At 38.2% G+C, this 22,650-nt stretch overlaps 1 protein-coding gene across 4 annotated transcripts in view; it reads right to left on the bottom strand.

Annotated features, from left to right (window-relative positions):
- The window catches only part of MIS18BP1 (MIS18 binding protein 1), a 44,717-nt gene extending 39,774 nt beyond the window's left edge, over nt 1-4,943 (bottom strand). For 3 of the 4 annotated variants that reach the window (XR_007128583.1, XM_047736308.1, XM_047736307.1), the window contains exons 1-2: nt 4,556-4,943; nt 1,312-1,946 (exon numbers count right to left, since the gene is read on the bottom strand). Coding sequence is in view for 3 of the 4 variants with exons in the window: in XM_047736308.1 (XP_047592264.1) it covers nt 1,312-1,852 (541 nt within the window). In the remaining variant the exon portion in view is untranslated. The remainder of the gene's footprint in view (nt 1-1,311; nt 1,947-4,555) is intronic. The other variant, XM_047736310.1, reaches the window with a different exon arrangement.
- Nucleotides 4,944-22,650: the final 17,707 nt, after the last annotated feature.

Raw genomic sequence — 22,650 nt, forward strand, 5'->3', positions numbered from 1 at the left:
TACTTAACTGATCAGCAGCATTAGATACAGTGAAAGACGCTGGCTTCCAAAGTATCACTTCTGGTTTTTCTTCCTCCTTGACTTCTTGTGTTTTGTTTATTCTTAACTTCTAAATTTTGGGGTGCCTTAGGACTCATCCTTGAATGTTTTCTCTTTCTTCACTTACTCTTTGATCTCATTTAGTCTCTTCAAACATCATTTAGGTGCTAATGATTCCCAAATGTCATTTTTCTCATCTGGACCACTTCCTTAAATCTCAACTAAATTTTTTCAACAACCTAATCACATCTACACTTCAATTTTTAACAGATATATAAAAATTAACGTACAAAAAACTTAATTACTGAGCTCCTCCCCACCTTGTCTATCCCATTTCAGTTAAATCACTCCATCCTTATAGATACTCAAGCAAAAAACCCAGAACCAAACAACAAAGAACAGCCTAGAAGTGGTTTTACATTTTTATATCTATATAAAAGATAAATAAAAATCTTTATAAGATATAAATCCTTTATATCTTTATACATCTTTTTATATCTTTACATTCTCCACCTTTGTATCTTTTACATTCCACACCCAGTCTATGAGCTCTTCCTTCAAAATATACCCAGAATCCAACCACTTATTATTTTCACTGCTACCACCTAAACCTAAACCAACACCTTATCTCACCTAGATAAATGCACTATTTCAAATTCACAGCCAAGTGATATTTTAAAAATGGAAGTCAGATCTTGTCATTTCTCTGCTCAGAACCGGTCACTGACTTCTTAATTTGCTCATGTAAAACACCAAACATTCGCTATAAGGTTCTATGTTATCTGACTGTAACCATCCTCTCTTCTCCACTTCCGTCCACTCACTCTATGATTTATTAATCTCATAGCTGGTTCTTGAATTTTTGAGGAATCCTTCTATTCCAGGACATTTGTGTCAGCTGTTACTTTGTGTGGATCATCCCTCTCAATTCTTCCAATATTCTGTCTGTATCTATCACCTCCTTCAGTTTTTTGGCTCAAATGCCATCTTCTCATTGAACCACAGCCTGACCACCAATGGAAAATTACAACCCACTGCAACTCTCCCCATCATCCTTACTCTGCCTTTTCTTTTCATAGCACTTTTCTTTTGTACTATAAAAACTACTTATTTTAAATCTGTCTCTCCCACCACCTGAATATGAGCTAGTTACACAAGGGTTGAGATTTTTGTCCATTTTGTTCACTCTTGTTTCCTGAGTACCTAAAACAGTATCAGACACAATAAACACAACACATCATAGCTTTTCAAACAACACATAATAAAACTGACCTTTTGGTGAACTGTTATCTGATTGGGATGATTTGTTGTTTTCCTTTTCGTCACAGACGTAGGTATACTGCAATAGTCTTTTCTCAGCTCCTTTAGGAGTGAAAATTTTCTTTTCACTTTTTGGTGGTTCCAACAAACTCCTGTTTCCTGATGCTTGTTCTTGCTTGTCACGCAGTACTTTTTCTTTCATTCTTTGAAATATTTTTCCTGGTGATTCATAGTTTATTTTATTTTTAAATCTATCCTTGTTGGGCTTTATAGCACTGATATCAAGAGAGCTGTTAGAGGTGGTAGCCTCTGCTAGCATGGTGGAATGAAATATATTTTTATTATTAAAATTTGTCATTTTTAGGAAATTATTCTTTTTATAGTCATTCAACGTTAAAAAGGGGTTCTGATATTTTGCCAAATCTTTCACAGGAGTAAGTGTGCCTGCAGGAATGCTGTCAAAAAAGATTGCTTGCATGGGCATATTCCTTCTTGGAGAAGAGGTCTCCGAAGACAAATGAATTTCTGGGTGTTTCAAAGGTGTTGTAATCATCTTGATAAACAGTAGAAACAAATTTTCTCTAACAGATAGGTCAGTTAAACACAATGTTCAGGGTGGTAGACCTTCAGCAGGGGCCCAGAGGAACCTGTAGTTTAATGTGAAATCAACCTTTATAATGCTTTACAAAAAAATTTATTTGCTTTCAATAATAATATTATTCTAATTAAAAGGTAAAATTGGTTCATAACAACACTGGATAATCTATAGCTCACAAATCTAAGGTTTTATGTTTTTGTTAAAGACTCATTTTATTATTATTTTAGATGAGCAGTTTGGTCTTTAAATTTACTTCTCTAGAAAAAACAGTATTCACAAAATCATCTACTTAGTAACTATAAAAATTGAATTTTGAGTATCTGATTTTTAACATACTTGAACCTCAAGTCCTAGAGGTTTCAATCTATTATTTGCTTCAAAAAGCATTAAATCACATTCACATATGGCACTATATTAGACTCTAAAAGATTAAATTTCACAAACATCACTTTTCCTTTTCAGCACTTAAATTTTAAGGCAGCAGCTATGATGATACAACCTAATGAAAGCTGAAAGATTCATTCTATTTTTAAATAATTCCCAGTTCTGGTTTTGTTATGCCGCTGAACAATTTTAGTTTTTAGTTGAAAAACCCTCAAATTAAAGTAAATCATACTCATTATGATTTAAAAGAAATTAACACTATTTAGAATTTTTAGCGGAAATCATGTATTTGAGCATACATGGTCTTAAACTTGTTTTAGCTTGCTTTTATAAATATATTTTACTTACCACACCTATAATTAAGATTCTAGGTGGTGAGCCATATAGTTGTATTTTGTAATACTTGGTAAATAAATAAAACGTTTCCACCCAAGATGCTTGGAACTTACTAGTTTCAACTTGCTGCATCTCTTTTGCTAAATTTATAACTATTCTAATCAGTCTTTGACATCATATAAACATAAAAAGTGTACCACAGAAAATACAAATGTAGTCAGATCAAAGAAATCAAGTATCTTTAAGTAACCTGTGTGAGAAGTATGCAAGTTAAAAATTCATACACAAATAGTATCTTATCCAATAATTTATAAGACAAAAAAAGGAAATTTTCCTTAATAACAAGAGCTGACAAAGAAGGCTATCTTGGCAATCTAGTCCTGTGACACAAAAACTACTGAATTCTTCCACAGAATTTTAATTCAGTAAATATATACCAATAATGCATAGATTTATGTGTTTGGCAATATGCTAGTGATAGGAATCCTGTGCTGAGAGTTAAAGTACTCATTAGTGGTTCACTTTAAACTCTCAAGATCAAAAATGAATAAACTGGAAAAAAAAATGAATAAACTGGGACTGGGAGGTGGAGATGAGAAAAAAATGAGGGGAATTTTAAGTTAACTGGCATATACACTTGGAGGAGGGGAACAAACAAACAAAACCCCCCCAGCACTGGACATAATAAAGGAAGTGATTCAACTCAATTACTAGAAATAACATTCAAAGTGACCAAATGAATCAATTTTAAGAAAATGATCAACACAGAAAAGGGCCAAAAGGCGTGAAAGGCAATTAATAAAGCGCACGAAAAGCCACTCAGTGAGTCAAATGACACTTCATTTTACTAATAAACAAAGAGATACAAATTTAAACAGTGGGACTTTTTGCTTATCAGACTGGAAAAGATCAATTTCAAAATATAGGTGTGTATGCTATTGACCAAGAAATTCCACTTCTAAATTTTTTTCTTACAGAAACAACTACATTAAGGATGCAAATATATAAGTGGTAGTTAACAGTCAATATTTATTGCATGTAGTCAGATACTACATAACCTTACAGCAATTCTGGAGAGTTTTAAAGATGGGGAAACTAAGGTACAGACAGGTAGTTAAATAACCTGCCCAAGGTCACACTGACCATGATTAAGAGCAGGACCTAAGTCTGAGTTCAAGGCCCAAGTTCCTAAACAAGCACTATACAGTTCACTGAAGTACTGGACAAATTATTACAAACAATTTAGATCTCCACCACTACAGGACGAAATTCTGCTACATCCACGGAGTTGAATTCTATTTATTCAGTAAAAAGATATATTCCCGTATATGTACTGACACAGAAAATAGCTAGGATATATTAAATTTTAAAAAAAGGAAAGAATAGAAGAGGACGTACAATCTCATTTCTGTAAAACACATGAGCATAAGCATAGGGAAAAAAGTCTGGAAGTGTACCAAATTGTGAATAGTGTTTAACTTTGAAGAGTAGGATGAAGGGGCTCACCATTTTCTAAATAATTTTATTAACATCTAGGTATGTTTGTAACCGATGTGTAATTAAACCAGAAGAAATCTTGAGCTCGATGGATCAACTGTTTCTACAGCACCGTGGATCTTAGGGTCCAAGGGCAGTGATGCACACAAACCACTCTTAAAGTAAAGGGGTTTTTGTTTTGTTTTGTTTGTTTGTTTGTTTGTTTTACTATGAGTGATTTTAGAACAAAGGCTTAGAGCGTTCACCATCGAAACGAACCTGAACGATAGTAGACAAGTAACAACTATGCACGCAACGAATGAGCAGTTGTGAGACCCCCCCCCCCCCAAGCAAAAAATGTACAAAAGCCCACGAGGGGTGAAAACGCTGAGAGGCTGGGACTCTCAGCGTCAGAGGGGACCGGTGGCAGGAGGCGAGGGGGTCGGTGGAAGGAGTTCATACCTTGCGTGAAGAGCCTGACAGGGCTAGAAGGCGGCAGTCCGGGCTTGGCTTCGCGTGGGTTGGGCGATCCCAGGGCTCGCGCCTCCCACCCAAGTCAGCTCCAGGCCCCGCAGCCGAGCCTCAGGTGACCCTCACTTCCTCCGCGAGGTTCCCCGACACCCACAACAGTTTGGGAATTCAAATTTGAAGAACCCGCCCTCCAGCCAGCCCCTTATTGGCGCTCTCAGGAACTGCGTCACTGAGTGACTCGAAAAAACTGGGGGTGGCCCCTACCGCGCAGACAATGCTGTTTCCACAAAAGGAGGGTAACCCCAAGCTGCCAAGAGTACCCAAAGCGCCGCTGCAGAAGAATCCGTTTCGTTTTCAGAAGTCGCGCGCCCCTAGCGCGTTTCGCCGCTCCTCCCGTTATGCTCTGCGGCAGGAAGGCCTACGTCAGACGTCACTTGCGTTCTCCTGCGCTCTTGCGTTTTATTAAGTTTGGCCTTTCTCAGCTACCCTCCTCCGCTACTAGTTTGAGAGCTGGTGGTGGTCTGTTACTTGTCCGAAGAAACAGCTTTCCGAGTGCTTTTGAGAGCGCTTTTAGTTTTCTCTGGCAGCCAGATATTTGAAAATGAGAAAGAAACGTTTTGTTCTTGAGAGCATCATAGTCTGAATGCAACGTTATACTTGCAATGGCATGTTTATTTTGAGCTGTTTCCCCAAGAAGTGTGATGTTTTCTGAACCTGATTTTATCGAATCCCAAAAGCTTTAATCTTGACGACTCTGGGTTGCAAAGCAGTTTGTGACAATGCACTGAGACTGAGCCTTGCCTTAGATGGCACCCAGTGGTGCTCTGCTCCAACCACCACGGATTATGGTGCATCCTTCACCTCAGCGCTCTGGCAAGACGCGTTCGCTAGCTGGAAGCATTGTGTAGCGCGCCTTGTTTTAGTGTTGGGGGCAGAGAAAGAGGTGCCAGAGGAGTAACAAATGTTTTCAGTCTAAACCCCTTCCAGCTCTGATCCAGCAACTTTTCTCCATTAACTCCATCCCCCTCCCCAACAAGACAGCACGGGACAGGAGAATTTATTTTATTCTTCATCCAGGAAGATTCCTCAGCATCCTAGGACCATATATCGCATTTTTCCGTTAACATTGGACTGCACTGGTTGTGATGGATTAATTGTTTAAAGTGACTTTTACAATCCCCTTGTCTAAATCCTGTTTTCACTAAATCTTGTGGCACACCGAATATTCAGAGTCCGAAATATAAATTTAAAACATGCAAATGACTGCAAGTAAGGAAAAGAAAACAGTTGAGGTGAGGAGATGAAAACAAATCTACATAGATAAAATGAAGTTTCTGTCTGTGCATCATAATGAGAAAATGGCTGGACATGAATTTGCACAAGATTTGTGGGGAAAGCTAGACTTAAGGTATCTGTTCAGTTATATGTATGAAAGTGTATGAAATGCACATTGTGTGAGAGAGACTTCGAGGAGATAGGCATTCATATTCCAAAGCATCTGGAATAGAAATATGAGAAGTTTCTATGCCTTTTATGGAGATGGCAGTGGCTCACACATTCAGCCAGATTAGGAACCTTATTAAGGGTAGACACTCAGAAATATAGACATTAATTTTTTTAAAAATATCACTCTTCATATTAGAAATAGCTAGTATATAGCATGCTCCAGGGTGAACAGCAACAGATAGAAGGATAACTAATGATTTTCCAAACAAAACTGGAGGAAACAGTTTATGGATAGCAAACTGTGATGAGAGGGCATACAGGCAAAGGGACAATGTTCATTTGTCCACGGGGACATCAACATACTGCCCTGGATGGGCCTTTCTTTAAGTTTCAGTCAGCCTCTGGATAATCTGTCCAGGCTTAAGTCTGTTCACATGCAGACCTCCTTAGGGTCCAAAGGACAGTCAAAGGAGGAAGAGAATGGAAGCCTCACACTGTGTGGGAGCTGCTGCCAAGGCATCTGGGTCTGCTTAGCCTGGAGGAATATTCCCAGGACAATTATAAGTTCCAGCAGAGTACTAATTGACCATATAGCATTTTACGTTTTGGGGAGAATCAGAAAAAAGATGCTCTTTCTTCAAGTCTGATAGTTTTCAACCAAGGGTGATTTGCACCCCCCCCACCCCCCCAGCGGGGCATTTAGCAATGTTTGGAGACATTTAAAGCATAAATGTCACAGCTGAGAGGGATGCCACTGGCATCTATTGAGTAGAGGACAGGAATGCTGCTAAACATCCTACAGTGTGCAGGACAGCCCTTCCAATACAAAGAATTAACCAATCTAAAATGTCAATAATGCCAAGGGTTAAGAAATCCTACATTTGTAAGATATAGCCCTGAAACAGGATTTTAGATTCTTTTCACTCTCTCAGTTGTGTTTCCCTTATGTAAGGTGTAACTATATAATTACTACTGCTGTGTCTGGGCCTAGAGGAGGGATGAGGATGCAGTCAAAAGGGAGGTTATCCAGGCTGTGTGAGGGGAGGACCCTTCAGAAGAAAAAACTGCCAGAGATTTCTGTATAATAGAGACATTACTACAAACATGTAAACACATTACAAGTTGTAATAAGTGCTCTAAAGATGACTAAGGTTAGATCCTGCAAGAAGAAATGGAGTTAGGAGTACCAGAGATTTACTGGGAGGTAAAGCCTGTGAGGGTCAAGGGAAAGGAAGAAGGATTGGGCCTGATAAACCTCTAGACTTTGATTCATACTTTGATACAGGATCGGGCAGAGGGAGCCTAATATTGCAATGCAGATTTGACAAAGTATTGGCTAACACAACAGGACTTGGGGTAATCCATCAGAGGTGTCCTGGAGTAGGCAGAAATGGGTTGGTCCTGGAATACATAATGATGGAAGCTTCCTGGGAAGAAGATGGCCTTGACTTAAAGGCTTAAAAAACATTTTTTTTTAGGGGAGCCTGGCTGGCTCAGTCAGTAGAGTTTGTGACTCTTGATCTCAGGATTCTAAGTATAGGGCCCGCATTAGATGTAGAGATTACTCAAAAATACAATCTTTTTCCTTAAGGATTTTATTTCTTTATTTGACACAGAGAGATCACAAGTAGGCAGAGAGGCAGGCAGAGAGAGAGAGAGAGAGAGAGAGAGCAGGAAGCAGGCTTCCTGCTGAGCAGAGAGCCTGATGTGGGGCTGGATCCCAGGACCCTGAGATCATGACCTGGGCTGAAGGCAGAGGCTTACCCCACTGAGCCACCCAGGTGCCCTTAAAAATAAAATCTTAAAAAAGAACCGCATTTTTAAATTAAATTTTTTTGGGATTGAGATATAATTGTTGTATGACATTATATTAGTGTCAGGTGTATGACATAATTATTTGATATATGTATATACTGCAGAATGATCACAATATGTCTAGTTAATATCCATTAGAACACAGTTATGATTTTTTTCTTGTCATGATAACTTTTAAGATCTACTCTGTTAGCAACTTTCAAATATACAGTAAGTATTATTAACTATAGTCACCATGCTATACATTACATCCTCAGGACTTATTTATTTTATAACTGGAAATTTGTGCCTTTTGACCACCTTCACCCATTTTACCCATTCCCACCTGCCTCTGGCAACTGCCAGTCTGTTCTCTGTATCAGTGAGTTGGATTTTACTTTGTTTTGTTTTTAGATTTCACATAAAAGTAAAATTATACAGTTTTTGGCTTTCTCTATCTGGCTTTTTTCACTAAGCATAATGCCCTCAAGATCCATCCATGTTGTTGCAAATGGCAAGATTTTCTTCTTTTTTTATGGCCGAATAATATTATATTGTATATATATACCACTTCTCTTAGCATTCATTCTTAGTGGATGCTTAGATTGTTTCCATGTCTTGGCTATTGTTAATAATGCTGCAGTGAACATGGGGGTGCCTATATTTTTTTGAGATAGTGATTTCCTTTCCTTCAGATATATACTCAACAGTAAAATCCAGGGTCATACAGTAGTTCTATTTTTAATTTTTGGAGCAATCTCTATACTATTGTTTTAAGTGACTATGCCAGTTTACAATCCTAACAATAATATACAAGTATTCCCCTTTCTCCACATCATTGCCAACACTTGTTATCTCTTGTCTTTTTTTTTTTTTAAAGATTTTATTTATTTATTTGACAGAGAGATCACAAGTAGGCAGAGAGGCAGGCAGAGAGAGAGGAGGAAGCAGGCTCCCTGCCGAGCAGAGAGCCCGATGCGATGCGGGGCTCCATCCCAGGACTCTGAGATCATGACCTGAGCCGAAGGCAGCGGCTTAACCCACTGAGCCACCCAGGCTCCCTCTCTTGTCTTTTTGATGATAACCATTCTAACAGGTGTGAGGTGGTAGCTCATTATGGTCTTGATTTGTATTTCCCTGACAATTAGTGATTTTGAGTGTCTTTTCATGTACCTGTTGGCCATTTCATTGTCTTCTTTGGGAAAATGTCTATTCAGTCCCTCTGCCATTTTAAAATCAGACTTTGGGGTTTTGTTTCATTTTGTTTTACTTTGCTTTGCTATTGAGTTGTATGAGTTCTTCATATATCTTGGATATTAATCCCTTATGAGATATATGATTTGCAAATATTTTCTCCCATTATGTAGTTTGCTTTTTCATTTTGTTGATGGTTTCCTTTGCTGTACAGAAACTTTTTAGTTTTATGTAGTCTTCCTTATTTATTTTTGCTTTTGTTGCCTTTGCTTTTGGTGTCAAATCCAAAAAAATGATCAGCAAGACTGATGTCGGCGAGCTTACCACCTATGTTTCCTTCTAGGGGTTTTAAAGTTTTAAGTCTTCCATTCAATTCTTTAGTCCATTTTGAATTAATTTTTATAATTTTGAATTAATTTTTTACTTGATTTTATGAGTAGATTGGTGGCCCAGTTTTTTTTTTTCTCTTGCATGTAACTGTCAGTTTATTGAAGTCAAAGATTTAACAGATCCTGATGGCAACGCAGTTGGAGGCTGTTTAGCTAACCGCACTCCTCATAGACCAGTGACACTTTTTAATGAATAGAGGTTTGAATTTCACACTTCATGGCTGCCATAGAAGGACAATTAAAAGGTTATAAAAGGTAGAGTTTATTTGCAGTGGCTTTTGTCTTTTTGTGCAACCCACAATAAGATATGTGTTTTATATTGTACCAAATAAGTTCATAAATACATGTAACTAAAGCAAGAGTTTTTCAGACATTACTTATCGTTACTGTATGCAATCATACTGATATTTTCCTCTTCTATTTCCTGTTTTTGTTTTTTTTTTTTAAAGATTTTATTTGACTGACAGAGATTACAAGTAGGCAGAGAGGCAGGCAGAGAGAGAGAGAGGAGGAAGCAGGCTCCCTGCTGAGCAGAGAGCCCGATGCAGGACTTGATCCCAGGACCCTGGGATCATGACCTGAGCCGAAGGCAGAGGCTTTAACCCACTGAGCCACCCAGGTACCCCTATTTCCTGTTTTTTAATGCTTGTGTATAACTGTAGGACAGTGTGAATATTTTCATGTTTCTGCATAGTTAACACATTTTTTTCTTTTTAAAAAAATGTGATGAAATTCACATAACTTAAAATCAACCATTTAAAAGTGTACACTCCAGTGGCATTTAGTACACTCACAATGTTGTGCAAGAACTGCCTTGAAAAAATCTTCATCACCCCAAAAGTAAATCCCATACCTGTTAAACAGTTATTCTCTATTCTCCTTACCCCACAGTCCTTGTCAACCATTAGTCTGCTTTCTGTGAATTTTGGACAATCTTAAAAACTAAAATTCCAAATTAATAAATTTGGTTGGAAAGATTAGCCTTTGACTTAAGTGGGATTTTTTTTTCTTGGAATAAACATTGATGAATTATTAGCCTGATATCAATGGAGGACTTTATTTTTTAAAGACTAAAAAAATTTTTTTTTTAAGATTGTATTTATTTATTTGACAGAGAGATTGAGAGTACAAGTAGGCAGAGCAGCAGAGGGAGAGGGAAAAGCAGGCTCCCTGCTGAGCTGGGAGCCTGATGCGGGGCTTGATCCCAGAACTTCATGACCAGACCAGAAGGGAAGCACTTAACCGACTGAGCCACTCAGGCACTGCAATAGAGAACTTTTCTTTTAGAATAAATAGCTGTGAGGAAGAGAGGAGTGATTGTGGATTTTTAGGTAAGGAATATTCTTAAAGTTGAAATCTTCTCATGGCTTATACATTTTTTGATGTTTTATTTATTTATTTATTTATTTATTAAAAGTTTTATTTATTTAACACATAGGGAGAGAACACAAGTGGGTGGGGGAGAAGGCTCCCCACCAAGCAGAGAGCCCAATGTGGAGCTCGATCCCAGAACCCTGAGATCATGACCTGAGCCGAAGGCAGAGGCTTAACCCGCTGAGCACCCAGGGACCCCTATTTTATTTTTTTTAATGAACATATAATGTATTATTAGCACCAGGGGTACAGGTCTGTGAATCATCAGGCTTACACACTTCACAGCACTCACCATAGAGCATACCCTCCTCAATGTCCATAATCCACCCACACTCTCCCTACCGCCCCTCCCCCTGGCAACCCTCAGTTTGTTTTGTGAGATTAAGAGTCTCTTATGGTTTGTCTCCTCCTGATTCCATCTTGTTTCTTTTTTTCCTTCCCCAACCCCCAACCCCCCATGTTGCCTCTCAAATTCCTATATCAGGGAGATCATATGATAATTGTCTTTCTCTGATTGACTTACTTAGCTCAGCATAATACCCTCTAGTTCCACCCACAATGTTGCAAATGGCAAGATTTCATTTCTTTTGATGGCTGCGAAGGATTCCATTGTGTGTGTGTGTGTGTGTGTGTGTGTGTGTGTGTATACACATGCATCTTCTTTATCCATTCATCTGTTGGTGGACATCTAGGTTCCTTCCATAGTTTGACTATTGTGGACATTGCTGCTATAAACATATGGGTGCATGTGTCCCTTCAGATCACTACATTTGTATCTTTATAAAGGGTAAGTATCCAGTAGTGTGATGGCTGGGTTGTGGGGTAGCTCTATTTTCAACTTTTTGAGGGATGTACATGATTTTTATTTCCCTGATGTCGAGTGATGTAGAACACTTTTTCACGTGTCTGTTGGCCATCTGGATGTCTTCTTTGCAGAAATGTCTGTTTATATCTTCTGCCCATTTCTTGATTGGATTATTTGTTCTTTGGGTGTTGAGTTTGATAAGTTCTTTATAGATTTTGGGTACTAGCCCTTTATCTGATATGTCATTTGCAAATATCTTCACCCATTTTGTCAACTGTCTTTTGGTTTTGTTGACTGTTTCCTTTGCTGTGCAAAAGCTTTTGATCTTGATGGAGTGCCAATAGTTCATTTTTGCCCTTGCTTTCCTTGCCTTTGGCGATGTTTCTAGGAAGAAATTGCTGTGGCTGAGGTTGAAGAGGTTGCTGCCTGGGTTCTCCTCAAGGATTTTGATGGTTTTCTGTCTCACATTGAGGTCTTTCATCCATTTGGAGTCTATTTTTTGTGTGTGCTGTAAGGAAATGGTCCAGTTTCATTCTTCTGCATGTGGCTGTCCAATTTTCCCATTACCATTTGTTGAAGAGACTGACTTTTTTCCATTGAACATGCTTTCCTGCTTTGTCAAAGATTAGTTGACCATAGAGTTGAGGGTCTATTTCTGGGCTCTCTATTCTGTTCCATTGATCTATGAGCCCAGAAATAGACCCTCAACTCTATGGTCATCGATGATGACAGCTTTGTAATAGAGCTTGAAGTCTGGAATTGTGATGCCACCAACTTTGGCTTTCTTTTTCAATATTCTTCTGGTTATTTGGGGTCTTTTCTGGTTCCACATAAACTTTAGGATTATTTGTTCCATTTTTTTGTTCTTTGTTCCATTCCATTTGTTCCATTTGAAAAAAAAAAAAGGATGGGATTTTTGAAAGGCATTGCATTAAATGTGTAGATTGCTTTAGGTAGCGTAGACATTTTCACAATATTTGTTCTTCCAATCCATGAGCATGGAACATTTTTCCATTTCTTTGTGTCTTCCTCAATTTCTTTCATGAGTACTCTATAGTTTTCTGAGTACAGATTCTTTGCCTCTTTGGTTAGGTGTATTCCAAGGTATCTTATGGTTTAGGGTGTAATTGTAAATGGGATTGGCTCCTTAATTTCTCTTTCTACTGTCTTGTTATTGGTGTATAGAAATGCAACTGATTTCTGTGCATTGATTTTATATCTTTACACTTTACTGAATTCCTGTACAAGTTCTAGCAGATTTGGAGTGGAGTCTTTTGGGTTTTCCATATAAAGTATCATATCATCTGGAAAGAGTGATAATTTGACTTCTTCTTTGCCAATTTGGATGCCTTTTATTTCTTTTTGTTGTCTGATTCCTGAGGCTAGGACTCCTAGTACTATGTTGAATAGCAGTGGTGATAATGGACATCCCTGCCATGTTCCTGACCTTAGGGAAAAAGCTCTCGATTTTTCCCCATTGAGAATGATATTTGCGGTGGGTTTTTCATAGATGGCTTTGATGAAATTGAGGTATGTACCCTCTATCCCTACACTTTGAAGAGTTTTGATCAAGAAAGGATGCTGTACTTTGTCAAATGCTTTTTCAGCAACTATTGAGAGTATCACATGGTTCTTGTTCTTTCTTTTATTAATGTATTATATCACATTTATTGATTTGTAGATGTTGATCCAAGCTTGCAGCCCTGGAATAAATCCCACTTGGTCGTGGTAAATGATACTTTTAATGTACTGTTGGGTCCTATTGGCTAGTATTTTGGTGAGAATTTTCACATCTGTGTTCATCAAGGATATTGGTCTGTAATTCTCTTTTTTGATGGGGTCTTTGTCTGGTTTTGGGATCAAGGTAATGCTGGTAATAAATGAATTTGGAAGTTTTCTTTCGGTTTCTATTTTTTGGAACAGTTTCAGGAGAATAGGTATTAATTCTTCTTTAAATGTTTGGTAGAATTCCCCTGGGAAATCTGGCCTTGGGCTCTTGTTTTTTGGGAGATTTTTGATGACTTCTTCAATCTCCTTACTGGTTATTGGTCTGTTCAGGTTTTCTGTTTCTTCCTAGTTCAGTTTTGGTAGTTCTTCTTCAGTTTTGGTAGTTCAGTTTTGGTAGTTCTGTTTCTTCCTAGTTCAGTTTGGTGGAAATGGAATGCATCCATTTCTTCCAGATTGTCAATTTGCTGGCGTATGGTTTCTCATAATATGTTCTTTTAATTGTTTGTATTTCTTTGGTGTTGGTTGTGATCTCTCCTTTTTCATCCATAATTTTACTAATTTGGGTCCTTTCTCTTTTCTTTTGGATAAGTCTGGCCAGGGGTTTATCCATCTTATTAATTCTTTCAAAGAATCTGCTCCTAGTTTTGTTGATTTGTTCTACAGATATTTGGTTTCTATTTCATTGATTTCTGCTCTGATCTTTATTATTTCTCTTCTCCTGCTGGGTTTAGGCTTTCTTTGCTGTTCTTTCTCCAGCTCCTTTAGGTGTAGGCTTAGGTTGTGTATTTCAGACCTTTCTTGTTTCTTGAGAAAGGCTTGTATCTCTATATATTTTCCTCTCAGGACTGCTTTGCTGTGTCCCACAGATTTTGAACAGTTGTGTTTTAATTATCATTTGTTTCCATGAATTTTTTTCAAATTTTCTTTAATTTCCTGGTTTACCCATTCATTCTTTAGTAGGATGCTCTTTATCCTCCATGTTTTTGAGTTCTTTCCAACTTTCCTCTTGTGATTGAGTTCTAGCTTCAGAGCCTTGTGTTCTGAAAATATGCAGGGAATGATCCCAATCTTTTGGTACCAGTTGAGACCTGATTTGTGACCCAGGATGTGATCTATTTTGGAGAATGTTCTATGTGTACTAGAGAAGAATGTGTATTCTATTGTTTTGGGATGGAATGTTCTGAATATATCTGTGATGTCCATCTGGCCCAGTGTGTCATTTAAGGCCTCATTTCCTCGTTGATCTTTTGCTTGGATGATCTGTCCGTTTCAGCAAGGAGGGTGTTAACGTCCCCTCCTGTTATTGTATTATTGTCAATGTGTTTCTTTGATTTTGTTATTAATCAGTTTATATAGTTGGCTACTCAGATGTTTTGGCATAGATATTTAATATTTTTAGATCTTCTTGTTGGATAGACCCTTTAAGTATGACACAGTTTTCTTCCTCGTCTCTTATTATAGTCTTTGGCTTAAAATCTAATTTATCTGATATAAGGATTGCCACCCCAGTTTTCTTTTGATGTCCATTAGCATGGTAAATTGTTTTTCTCCCCCTCACTTTAAATCTAGAGGTGTCTTTGGGTCTAAAATGAGTTTCTTATAGACATCATATTGATGGGTTTTATTTTTTTAATCCATAATGATACTCTTTGTCTTTTGATTGGGACATTTAGCCCATTTACATTCAGGGTAACTATTGAAAGATATGCATTTAGTACCATTGTGTTGCCTGTAAGGTGACTGTTACTGTATGTTGTCTCTGTTCCTTTCTGGTCTACTACTTTTAGGCTCTCTCTTTGCTTAGAGGACCCCTTTAAATATTTTCTGTAGGGCTGGTTTTGTGTTTGCAAATTCTTTTAGTTTTTGTTTGTCCTGGATGCTTTTTATCTCACCTTCTATTTTCAATGATAGCCTAGCTGGATATAGTATTCTTGGTTGCACGTTTTTCTCATTTAGTGCTCTGAATATATCATGCCAGTTCTTACTGGCCTGCCAGGTCTCTATGGATAAGTCTGCTGCCAATCTAATATTTTTGCCATTGTATGTTACAGACTTCTTGTCCTCAGCTGCTTTCAGGATTTTCTCTTTGTCACCAAGATTTGTAAGTTTTACTATTAGACGACAGGGTGTGGACTTATTTTTATTGATTTGAGGGGGGTTCTCTGTGTCTCCTGGTTTCTGATGCTTGTTCCCTTTGCCATATTAAGGAAGTTCTCTACAATAATTCACTCCAATATGCCTTCTGCCTCTCTTTGTCTTTCTTCTTCTGGAATCCCAATTATTCTAATATTGTTTCATCTTATGGTATCACTTATCTCTTGAATTCTCCCCTCGCGGCCTCCCAGGAGTTGTTTGTCTCTCTTTTGCTCATCTTATTCTCCTTCATTTGGTCTTCTATATCACTAATTCTCTCTTCTGCCTATTTATCCTAGCAGTAAGAGCCTCCATTTTTTATTTCACCACATTAATAGCTTTTTAAATTTCAGCTTGATTAGATTTTAGTTTTTTAATTTCTCCAGAAAGGGCTTTTATTTCTCCAGACAGCGTTTCTCTAATATCTTCCATGCCTTTTTTGAGCCCATCTAGTACCTTGAGAATCACCATTGTGAACTCTACTTCTGACATATTACCAATGTCCTTATTCATTAGGTCCTTAGCCGTTGGTACTGCCTCTTTTTCTTTTTTTTTTGTGGTGAGTTTTTCCGTCTTGTCATTTTATCCAGTTAAGAATATATGAATGAGAGAATAAAATACTAAAAGGGTGGCAAAGACCCCAGAAAAATGTACGCTAACCAAATCAGAAGAGACCCCAAATTGGGGGGAGAAGAAAGAGGGTAAAGTAAGTTTAAGAAAAAATTTAAAAATATTAAAATATGTGTATGTATTAGAGTGATAAATAGGACAGAGCCACTCACTTGATTTTGGGTGAATTTTGTTCTCTTAGAAGAAACTACCTCCCAAAATTTTTTAAAGAAAGAAAAACATATATACAAATATAAGAGTAAATGTGATGAAGGGATGGAATATGACTGTAAGGATGAAAATTTAAAAAAATTTCTAAAAAACGGTATTGACAAGATAAGTTGGTTGGAAAGAGGGAGAAAAGAAAGTGGAGAGAATTTGCTCAAGTTGGAGGCTAGAACAAAGCCTTGTGCTAGATTTAGGGTATATTTTGATCTATTAGAAGAAATTACATCCCAAAGTTTTTTAGAAGAAAAAGTCCTATATGTATACAATAAATAAAGTTAGATAGAATGAAGGATAAAATATGACTATAATAATGAAGGTTTAAAAAGATTTTTTAAAAAGAAAGTTACTTTTAAGATAAAGTAGTTAAAAAACATTAAAAGCAGGAAAAGGAAAAGTTAAAAAAATTAGAATAAGAAAAAAATAAAATTAAAAAAATTTAATTAACTTTGTAAAACTAAAGTATCATGGGGAGAAATCCATGAATTTCATGCTTTGCTTTCCCCTCCTCTGGAATTCCACTGTTCTTGATCAGTGAGCTTGGTCTTTGCTGGATATTCTTGCTTATCTTCCAGGGGAAGGGCCCTTGTAGTGATTCTCAGATGTCTTTGCCCGAGGAGGAATTGCACTGCCCTTGTCAGTGGCCGGGCTAAGTAATCTGCTTGGGTTTGCTCTCAGGAGCTTTTGTTTTCTGAACATTTTCCATAGAGTTCTGGAAGTTTGGTTTGAAAATGGTGGCCTCCCAGTCGCTGGCATGGGGTTGCTGAGAGGTCGGGGCCCCACTGCTCAGTGTGCCCTCAGAGAAAGGCACTAATCACTCCTGTCTCCCTGGTTTCTGGCCATGCTCTGAGCTCACCCAGCCTGTGACTGAGCATTTCTGTTCTGGCACACAGTCTCATTTGGAGTTTCCAAACCCAGCAGATTCCTGCCTCCAGAGAAGGAAGGTGAGTCTCCCTGGATCTGCCTCTTGTGGGGTCCCTGCTCAAATAGCGTGTCCCGATTGTGCCACAGATCACAGTTTAAGGTAACCCCGAGCTGAGCGCTCACTCCTTGGCTCCGTCTTTGTAGCTGGCTTCCCCTCTCTGATACCTGCAAGCTCTGCTACACTCAGGCACTTCCCATCCTTCTGTGACCCCACAGGACCTGAGACCACACTGTCCCTGCAAGGGCTCCACCCCCGCTTAGCCTCTGGAGCGTTGTCCCTCAGTGAATCAGACTTTTAAAAGTTTGGATTTTGTATTCTGTTGCTCCACCGCTTTCCAGGAGCTAGTCCCTCCCCTGCAGTCTATCTTCCCGTCACTTCGGATTCACTTCTCCGCACGTCATACCTTTCAGAAAGTGGCCAATTTTCTGTTTCTAGAATTGCTGCTCTTCTTCTCTTTGATCTCCTGTTGGGTTTGTAGGTGTTCCAAATGGTTTGATAACTATCTAGCTGAACTCCTGTGACTTGATGTCATCTCAGTCTGCTACTCCTTGCCATCTTGACTCCTCTCTCATGGCTTATATTTTTGTCTGTGCTATAGGAAGAGAGATCATGGGTTAAAAGTGGACTCAGAGGTACTAAAGTATTTAATCTTCACCGTAATTCCTCTGTGAGAATAGTGATTAGATTTTGGAACAGTACTAATGGAAAATGTGAGGGCTGACTTGAGAGAAACAGAATGATTGCTGGAGCATATTGAGCATTAGGTTAAAGTTCAAATCGAGATTTGCAGTGGCACTGATTGGCAGGATTGGCAATTTTTGTTTCTAACAAATTTATTAAGAATAAGAGAGGCTACATAAAGCTACACTGAAGCCAATTTGAAGTCAAAGATTTGAAATGGAAATTTCAAATTTAATTTAATTTAATAATTCTTATTAAAGAATCTCAAATTATTAGGTGGTAAATAGGAAATGGTTTGATTTTCTCAATCCCTGATTCTGATTGTGTTCTGTCAAATATCTCTTTCTCCAAATAGTTGGTATCTTGAAAACATATTGGCCCAATTCTGCTACTTGAACATCCTTGCCACTCAAAGAAACCATACTATTCCATCCTCTTCCCAATTTGCAGCTAAATGCCTAAAACCTCACTGTGGTCCTGCTGTCTACATCTGTTTGAAATGATGCCTAGGAAATAGATTAGGAATGAAGGAATGAGATTTGAAGGTTGATTTGGTTTCTTTTTTGCTAACTCATCTAATTCCATAGTGAGCACCTGGAGTGCATGCATTTACTAAGGGCCAAGATAGCATGAGACCCAGTCTAATATTTAGCCTGAGGGTACCTGGGACTCTTCAACAATCAACTGGAGTGAAGCCTGGAATCCTGCTTGGTGATACATAGACTGCTTAGTGTCTTTGTTCTTGTTTCTGATTATTATACCTAACTTGATCAACTTTTATAAATTGTCGTTTGTCTTAAAGGCTCAGACCTGCTGTTGCATAGCCCCTAAGGTCTAATATAAACAGACACCTGACTCTTGTCTGCTCATCACACACACTATCTTCCTAGCTCCTAGACCATACTGGAGCCTATATAATTTGTTTTAGAATGTTCCTAATGTTTGTTTTCAGCCATATTTGCCAGTGAGTAGCTCTCCTTTGCTAATAAAATCTGAAGGCACTGTAAATGATGGCTTCACTGCGTTGGAGGAGGTTCTGACTAAGGCTCTCCTGTAGTTTAACTCTGACTCCATCTTGTGGTTAAATGGGTGGCTGCACTGGGAAACTCTTAACTGGTCTTGCCTGTAGCCTACTGCTCTCTTATGTTGGTTAAAGGCAAATTTGCTCAGTCTTTTTTTTTTTTTTCCCTGCGGATCTGGATCTGATTTATACTGACTAGGTTGGTTCAGTAAGTTGAAAGGAAGCTCTTTCCCTGTGCTTCAAGAAAACTTTCACCTTGATTTCCCACAGATATTTCATATTCAACATCTTCAGAATGGAAATTTGCATCATTCTGCCTACCCTCACCCTTCTATGTTCCCTCCCTGCCCTCACAGCCTGTTCTTTCCATGAATGTCTCCCTTAAACTCTCTCATCCTCTGCTCTTTAACTCAGAGAAAGACAATTTACCCACTATTGAAAATTGGAGGAGTAAGAGCAAGTCTGATTTTTTTCTCCTCTTTCATCCCTTTATTCTGCCTCTCAATTCCAAATGATCTCAAATTTTCTGTCTCTTTCCTCCATTCTTCTGCTACTGTCAGAGTTATAACCTTTAATATTTTTTGACCCAAACTACTACAGTTGTCTCTATTATGTTTGCCATCTTAGAGCCTTGAGGATATCAAAATTTTCCTTCATATTGTCTCCACCTTGATTGATCTGAAACTCAAACTTGAAATCCTTCAGTACCTCTGCAGAGCCTATAGGATCTGTCCAAGATCCTTGAGGTGGCTTAAAAAGTGCCCTGTGAGTTGGCATCTCTCTACTTCATACATCTACACACCTAATATAGTCCCTAGGACGCAGTGAGCTGTTTCATGCCTCTGGGCATCCGTTCATGCTATTCCCTTTTGTTTAGGAACAAACATAGGCAGATCTTTCTCTTAGGCTTGTTTGGGTTCACTAGGGGCTTCCTGCAAAACTTCCATAGGATAGGTATCTGTTTGGGCCTGCAGGAAGTAGTTGGATCACTTGAAGGGGTAATGGCAGCGTATAATGGAAGAGTGCTTTCAGGAGAATTTAATGAGGGGAATATTTACAAATAGGACCCTTCGAGGGATGGTGAAATACCCAGAGATTAAAAACAGCTGTAAGCCTTTATCTCCCCCAGGCCTAAAGAGGCAAGGAAAAAGGACAGTGTTACTGGAACCTCAAAGATCTGTAACTGGGTATGAGAGTATACCTAACATTTGCTGTGTTTGAAAGTAGAGGAACACAGCCACTGTCAAATGTGTGTAGTGGTGTTGGGGGACAAGGTAGAATATATAGTCCAACCCCTCTCTCCTTCCAGCTTTTGTTATTCTGTGGGAGCCTCTCTTTGGCTGATTTCAAGTGAAAGCCAAAGGCAAAGGAGGCCTGGGTAATGTAATCCGCAGAGATATCCTCACAGAACAGGTCAGAAAGTGGTGGAGAGCTAAACAGAGAACAGTCTGCAGAGAGTATAAACTTGTCTGCTATTGTTCTGTGAGAGGGACACAGGGAGAGGGCTAGGGATATCACTTTTCAGTGTGAAGACTTTTAATCAATCTGTTTTCAAATGGCAACTAATCCCTCAGCTTTAAAAAGCTTCTCCAAGTCTCAGGCTGGGGAAGGTCAGGGAAACTTTTTTTTTTTTAAATGTAGATTCTCAACCATTTCTCCTGTTTTCAGCTCAGTTCAGCACTTTGCCTTCAGATAGACCTGGAGTGTTATTACAATTTCTGAAATTTTCTCAGATTTGCAATAAAAACCAGCTGGCTTCTTACTAGTTTCCTTATCCCTGCAGGTTAAGTCTCTGATATTTCTTGTCCACTAGTTTAGTTTTCAATGAAACATTTCACTAAACACAATAGCTTTACTCTTTCTGGTCAGGAAACAAAACTGCCATCTGCTCTAGAGCGAAACATTGTTTCTATTTTTCAAGACTGTTTTCTATACAAACATCCTTGAAAAGATATACTGCAACAAAAGCTGTCAGTGCCTCTTTACAACACATGCAGGAAGCACAGGGATTGCTAGAAAATTGTCTTCCAATGGTAAGCAGAAATAGTCACTTCATGGATTGGCCATTTTTGAAAAGAAGAATGGTTTTCTAAATTTCTGATTGGTAGAGACCCCATATCTCTTCAGAAACAGACAGTGGTAAAGTATGCATTATATTCTTTCTCCTTTTCAGGATCAGAATTTAAGTGCTTTCCTCATGGAAGGTTCATCTGTCTCATAGTAAGTACAATTTCTTTCAGACTCCAGCATTGAAATGCTCATCTGTCTTAGTTTTTGGTGTTGATAAGATATTGTGTGTGTGTGTGTGTGTGTGTGTGTGTATGTATGTGTGTGTGTGTGTGTGTAGTATTTCTCATTATGTTTCCTTGGAAACCTGATAAAGGTCGAATGTCAACTGTATAACCAGCAATGTTGTTTTTGGTAAAAATGACCCTGATTGGTGAATTCACCTAGACTAGGGAAGTTGTGGACTATAAATTCCTGGAGTGAAGACAAAACTTTGGGCTTTTCTAAATAGCTCAGTAACTGTCTTTTGGGGGGTACCTAGATGTTATGCCCATGAATATTTTTTCCTACTGGGACATAGAGCTGCTAACCCAGGATGATCATTGCACATGTCCATGTGGATCTCATTCTCTTCTATTTGAACTGTTATTTGGGGGCAGTCAATGAGGACAAGCTCCTGAGCTGGTGGGTTGCCTTGAGGACTCCTATATACAGAAAATGTCTGATACTACCTTTCTGACTTGCTATGCTTTTTGTCCTTGCATCCTTTGGTTCCAAGCGTAAGCTACTCTGGTCTTGTGAGTCTAAATATGTAGATGAACTCAGAAATGAGCAAGAGGGAGTACTGCTGAGCATTAAAAAAAAAAAAGATAATTTTAAAAGAGAAGTCTGACCTTAGTTTATAAAGTACTTTAGAACTATCATACTAATCCCAGGACAGGATTCCCTTTTATTAATCATTATCAGCAGAGAAAATTCCCAGACAAAATTCAAACAACTTTATTTGTTGGGGTTATGCCTCCGGAAGATCGGGAAAATACTAGAGTAATATTAGTAGGCTTCAACAGGACATTTCATATGGAATTCTTAAATTTGAGAACATGCGATGATATGCATAATTTCTGAAATAACTGGCTGCATGATGCCCACTAGTGGTTGTTTTGATAGCTCTCTGTTATCAAAGACTGTAAGACTTAGCATTAAATATTTTTTCTCCAGTTTTATTGAGAAATAGTTGACACAACATCACTATATAAATTTAAGGCATACAGTGTGATGATTTGATTTACATGTGTTGTAAAAATGATTACATAATAGATTCAGCTAGCATTCATCATCTCATGTAGATATAAAAAAGAAAAGCAAGCAGAAAACACACAAAAAAATTCCTTATGATGAAAACTCTTAGGATTAAATCTCAGCAACTTTTCAACATGTCATACAGCAGTGTTAACTATGGTCACCATATTGTTCATTACATCAGTAATACCTGTCTTATAACTGAAGTCTGTACCTTTTGACTACCTTCTTCCAATTCCCCCCTTCCCTACCCTCCACCTGTAGTGACAAGTCTGAACTCTTTTTTATGTAAACTCATAAACTTTTATGTAAACTTTTAAATTCCACATATAAGTAAGATCATACAGTATTTGTCTTTCTCTGTCTGACTTACTCCACTTAACATAATGCCTTCAAAGTCCATCTATATTGTCACAAGTGGTAGGATTTCCTCATTTTTTATGGCTGAAATATTTA

Source organism: Lutra lutra, chromosome 7 (assembly GCF_902655055.1).
Source record: "Lutra lutra chromosome 7, mLutLut1.2, whole genome shotgun sequence".
NCBI lineage: Eukaryota > Metazoa > Chordata > Mammalia > Carnivora > Mustelidae > Lutra > Lutra lutra.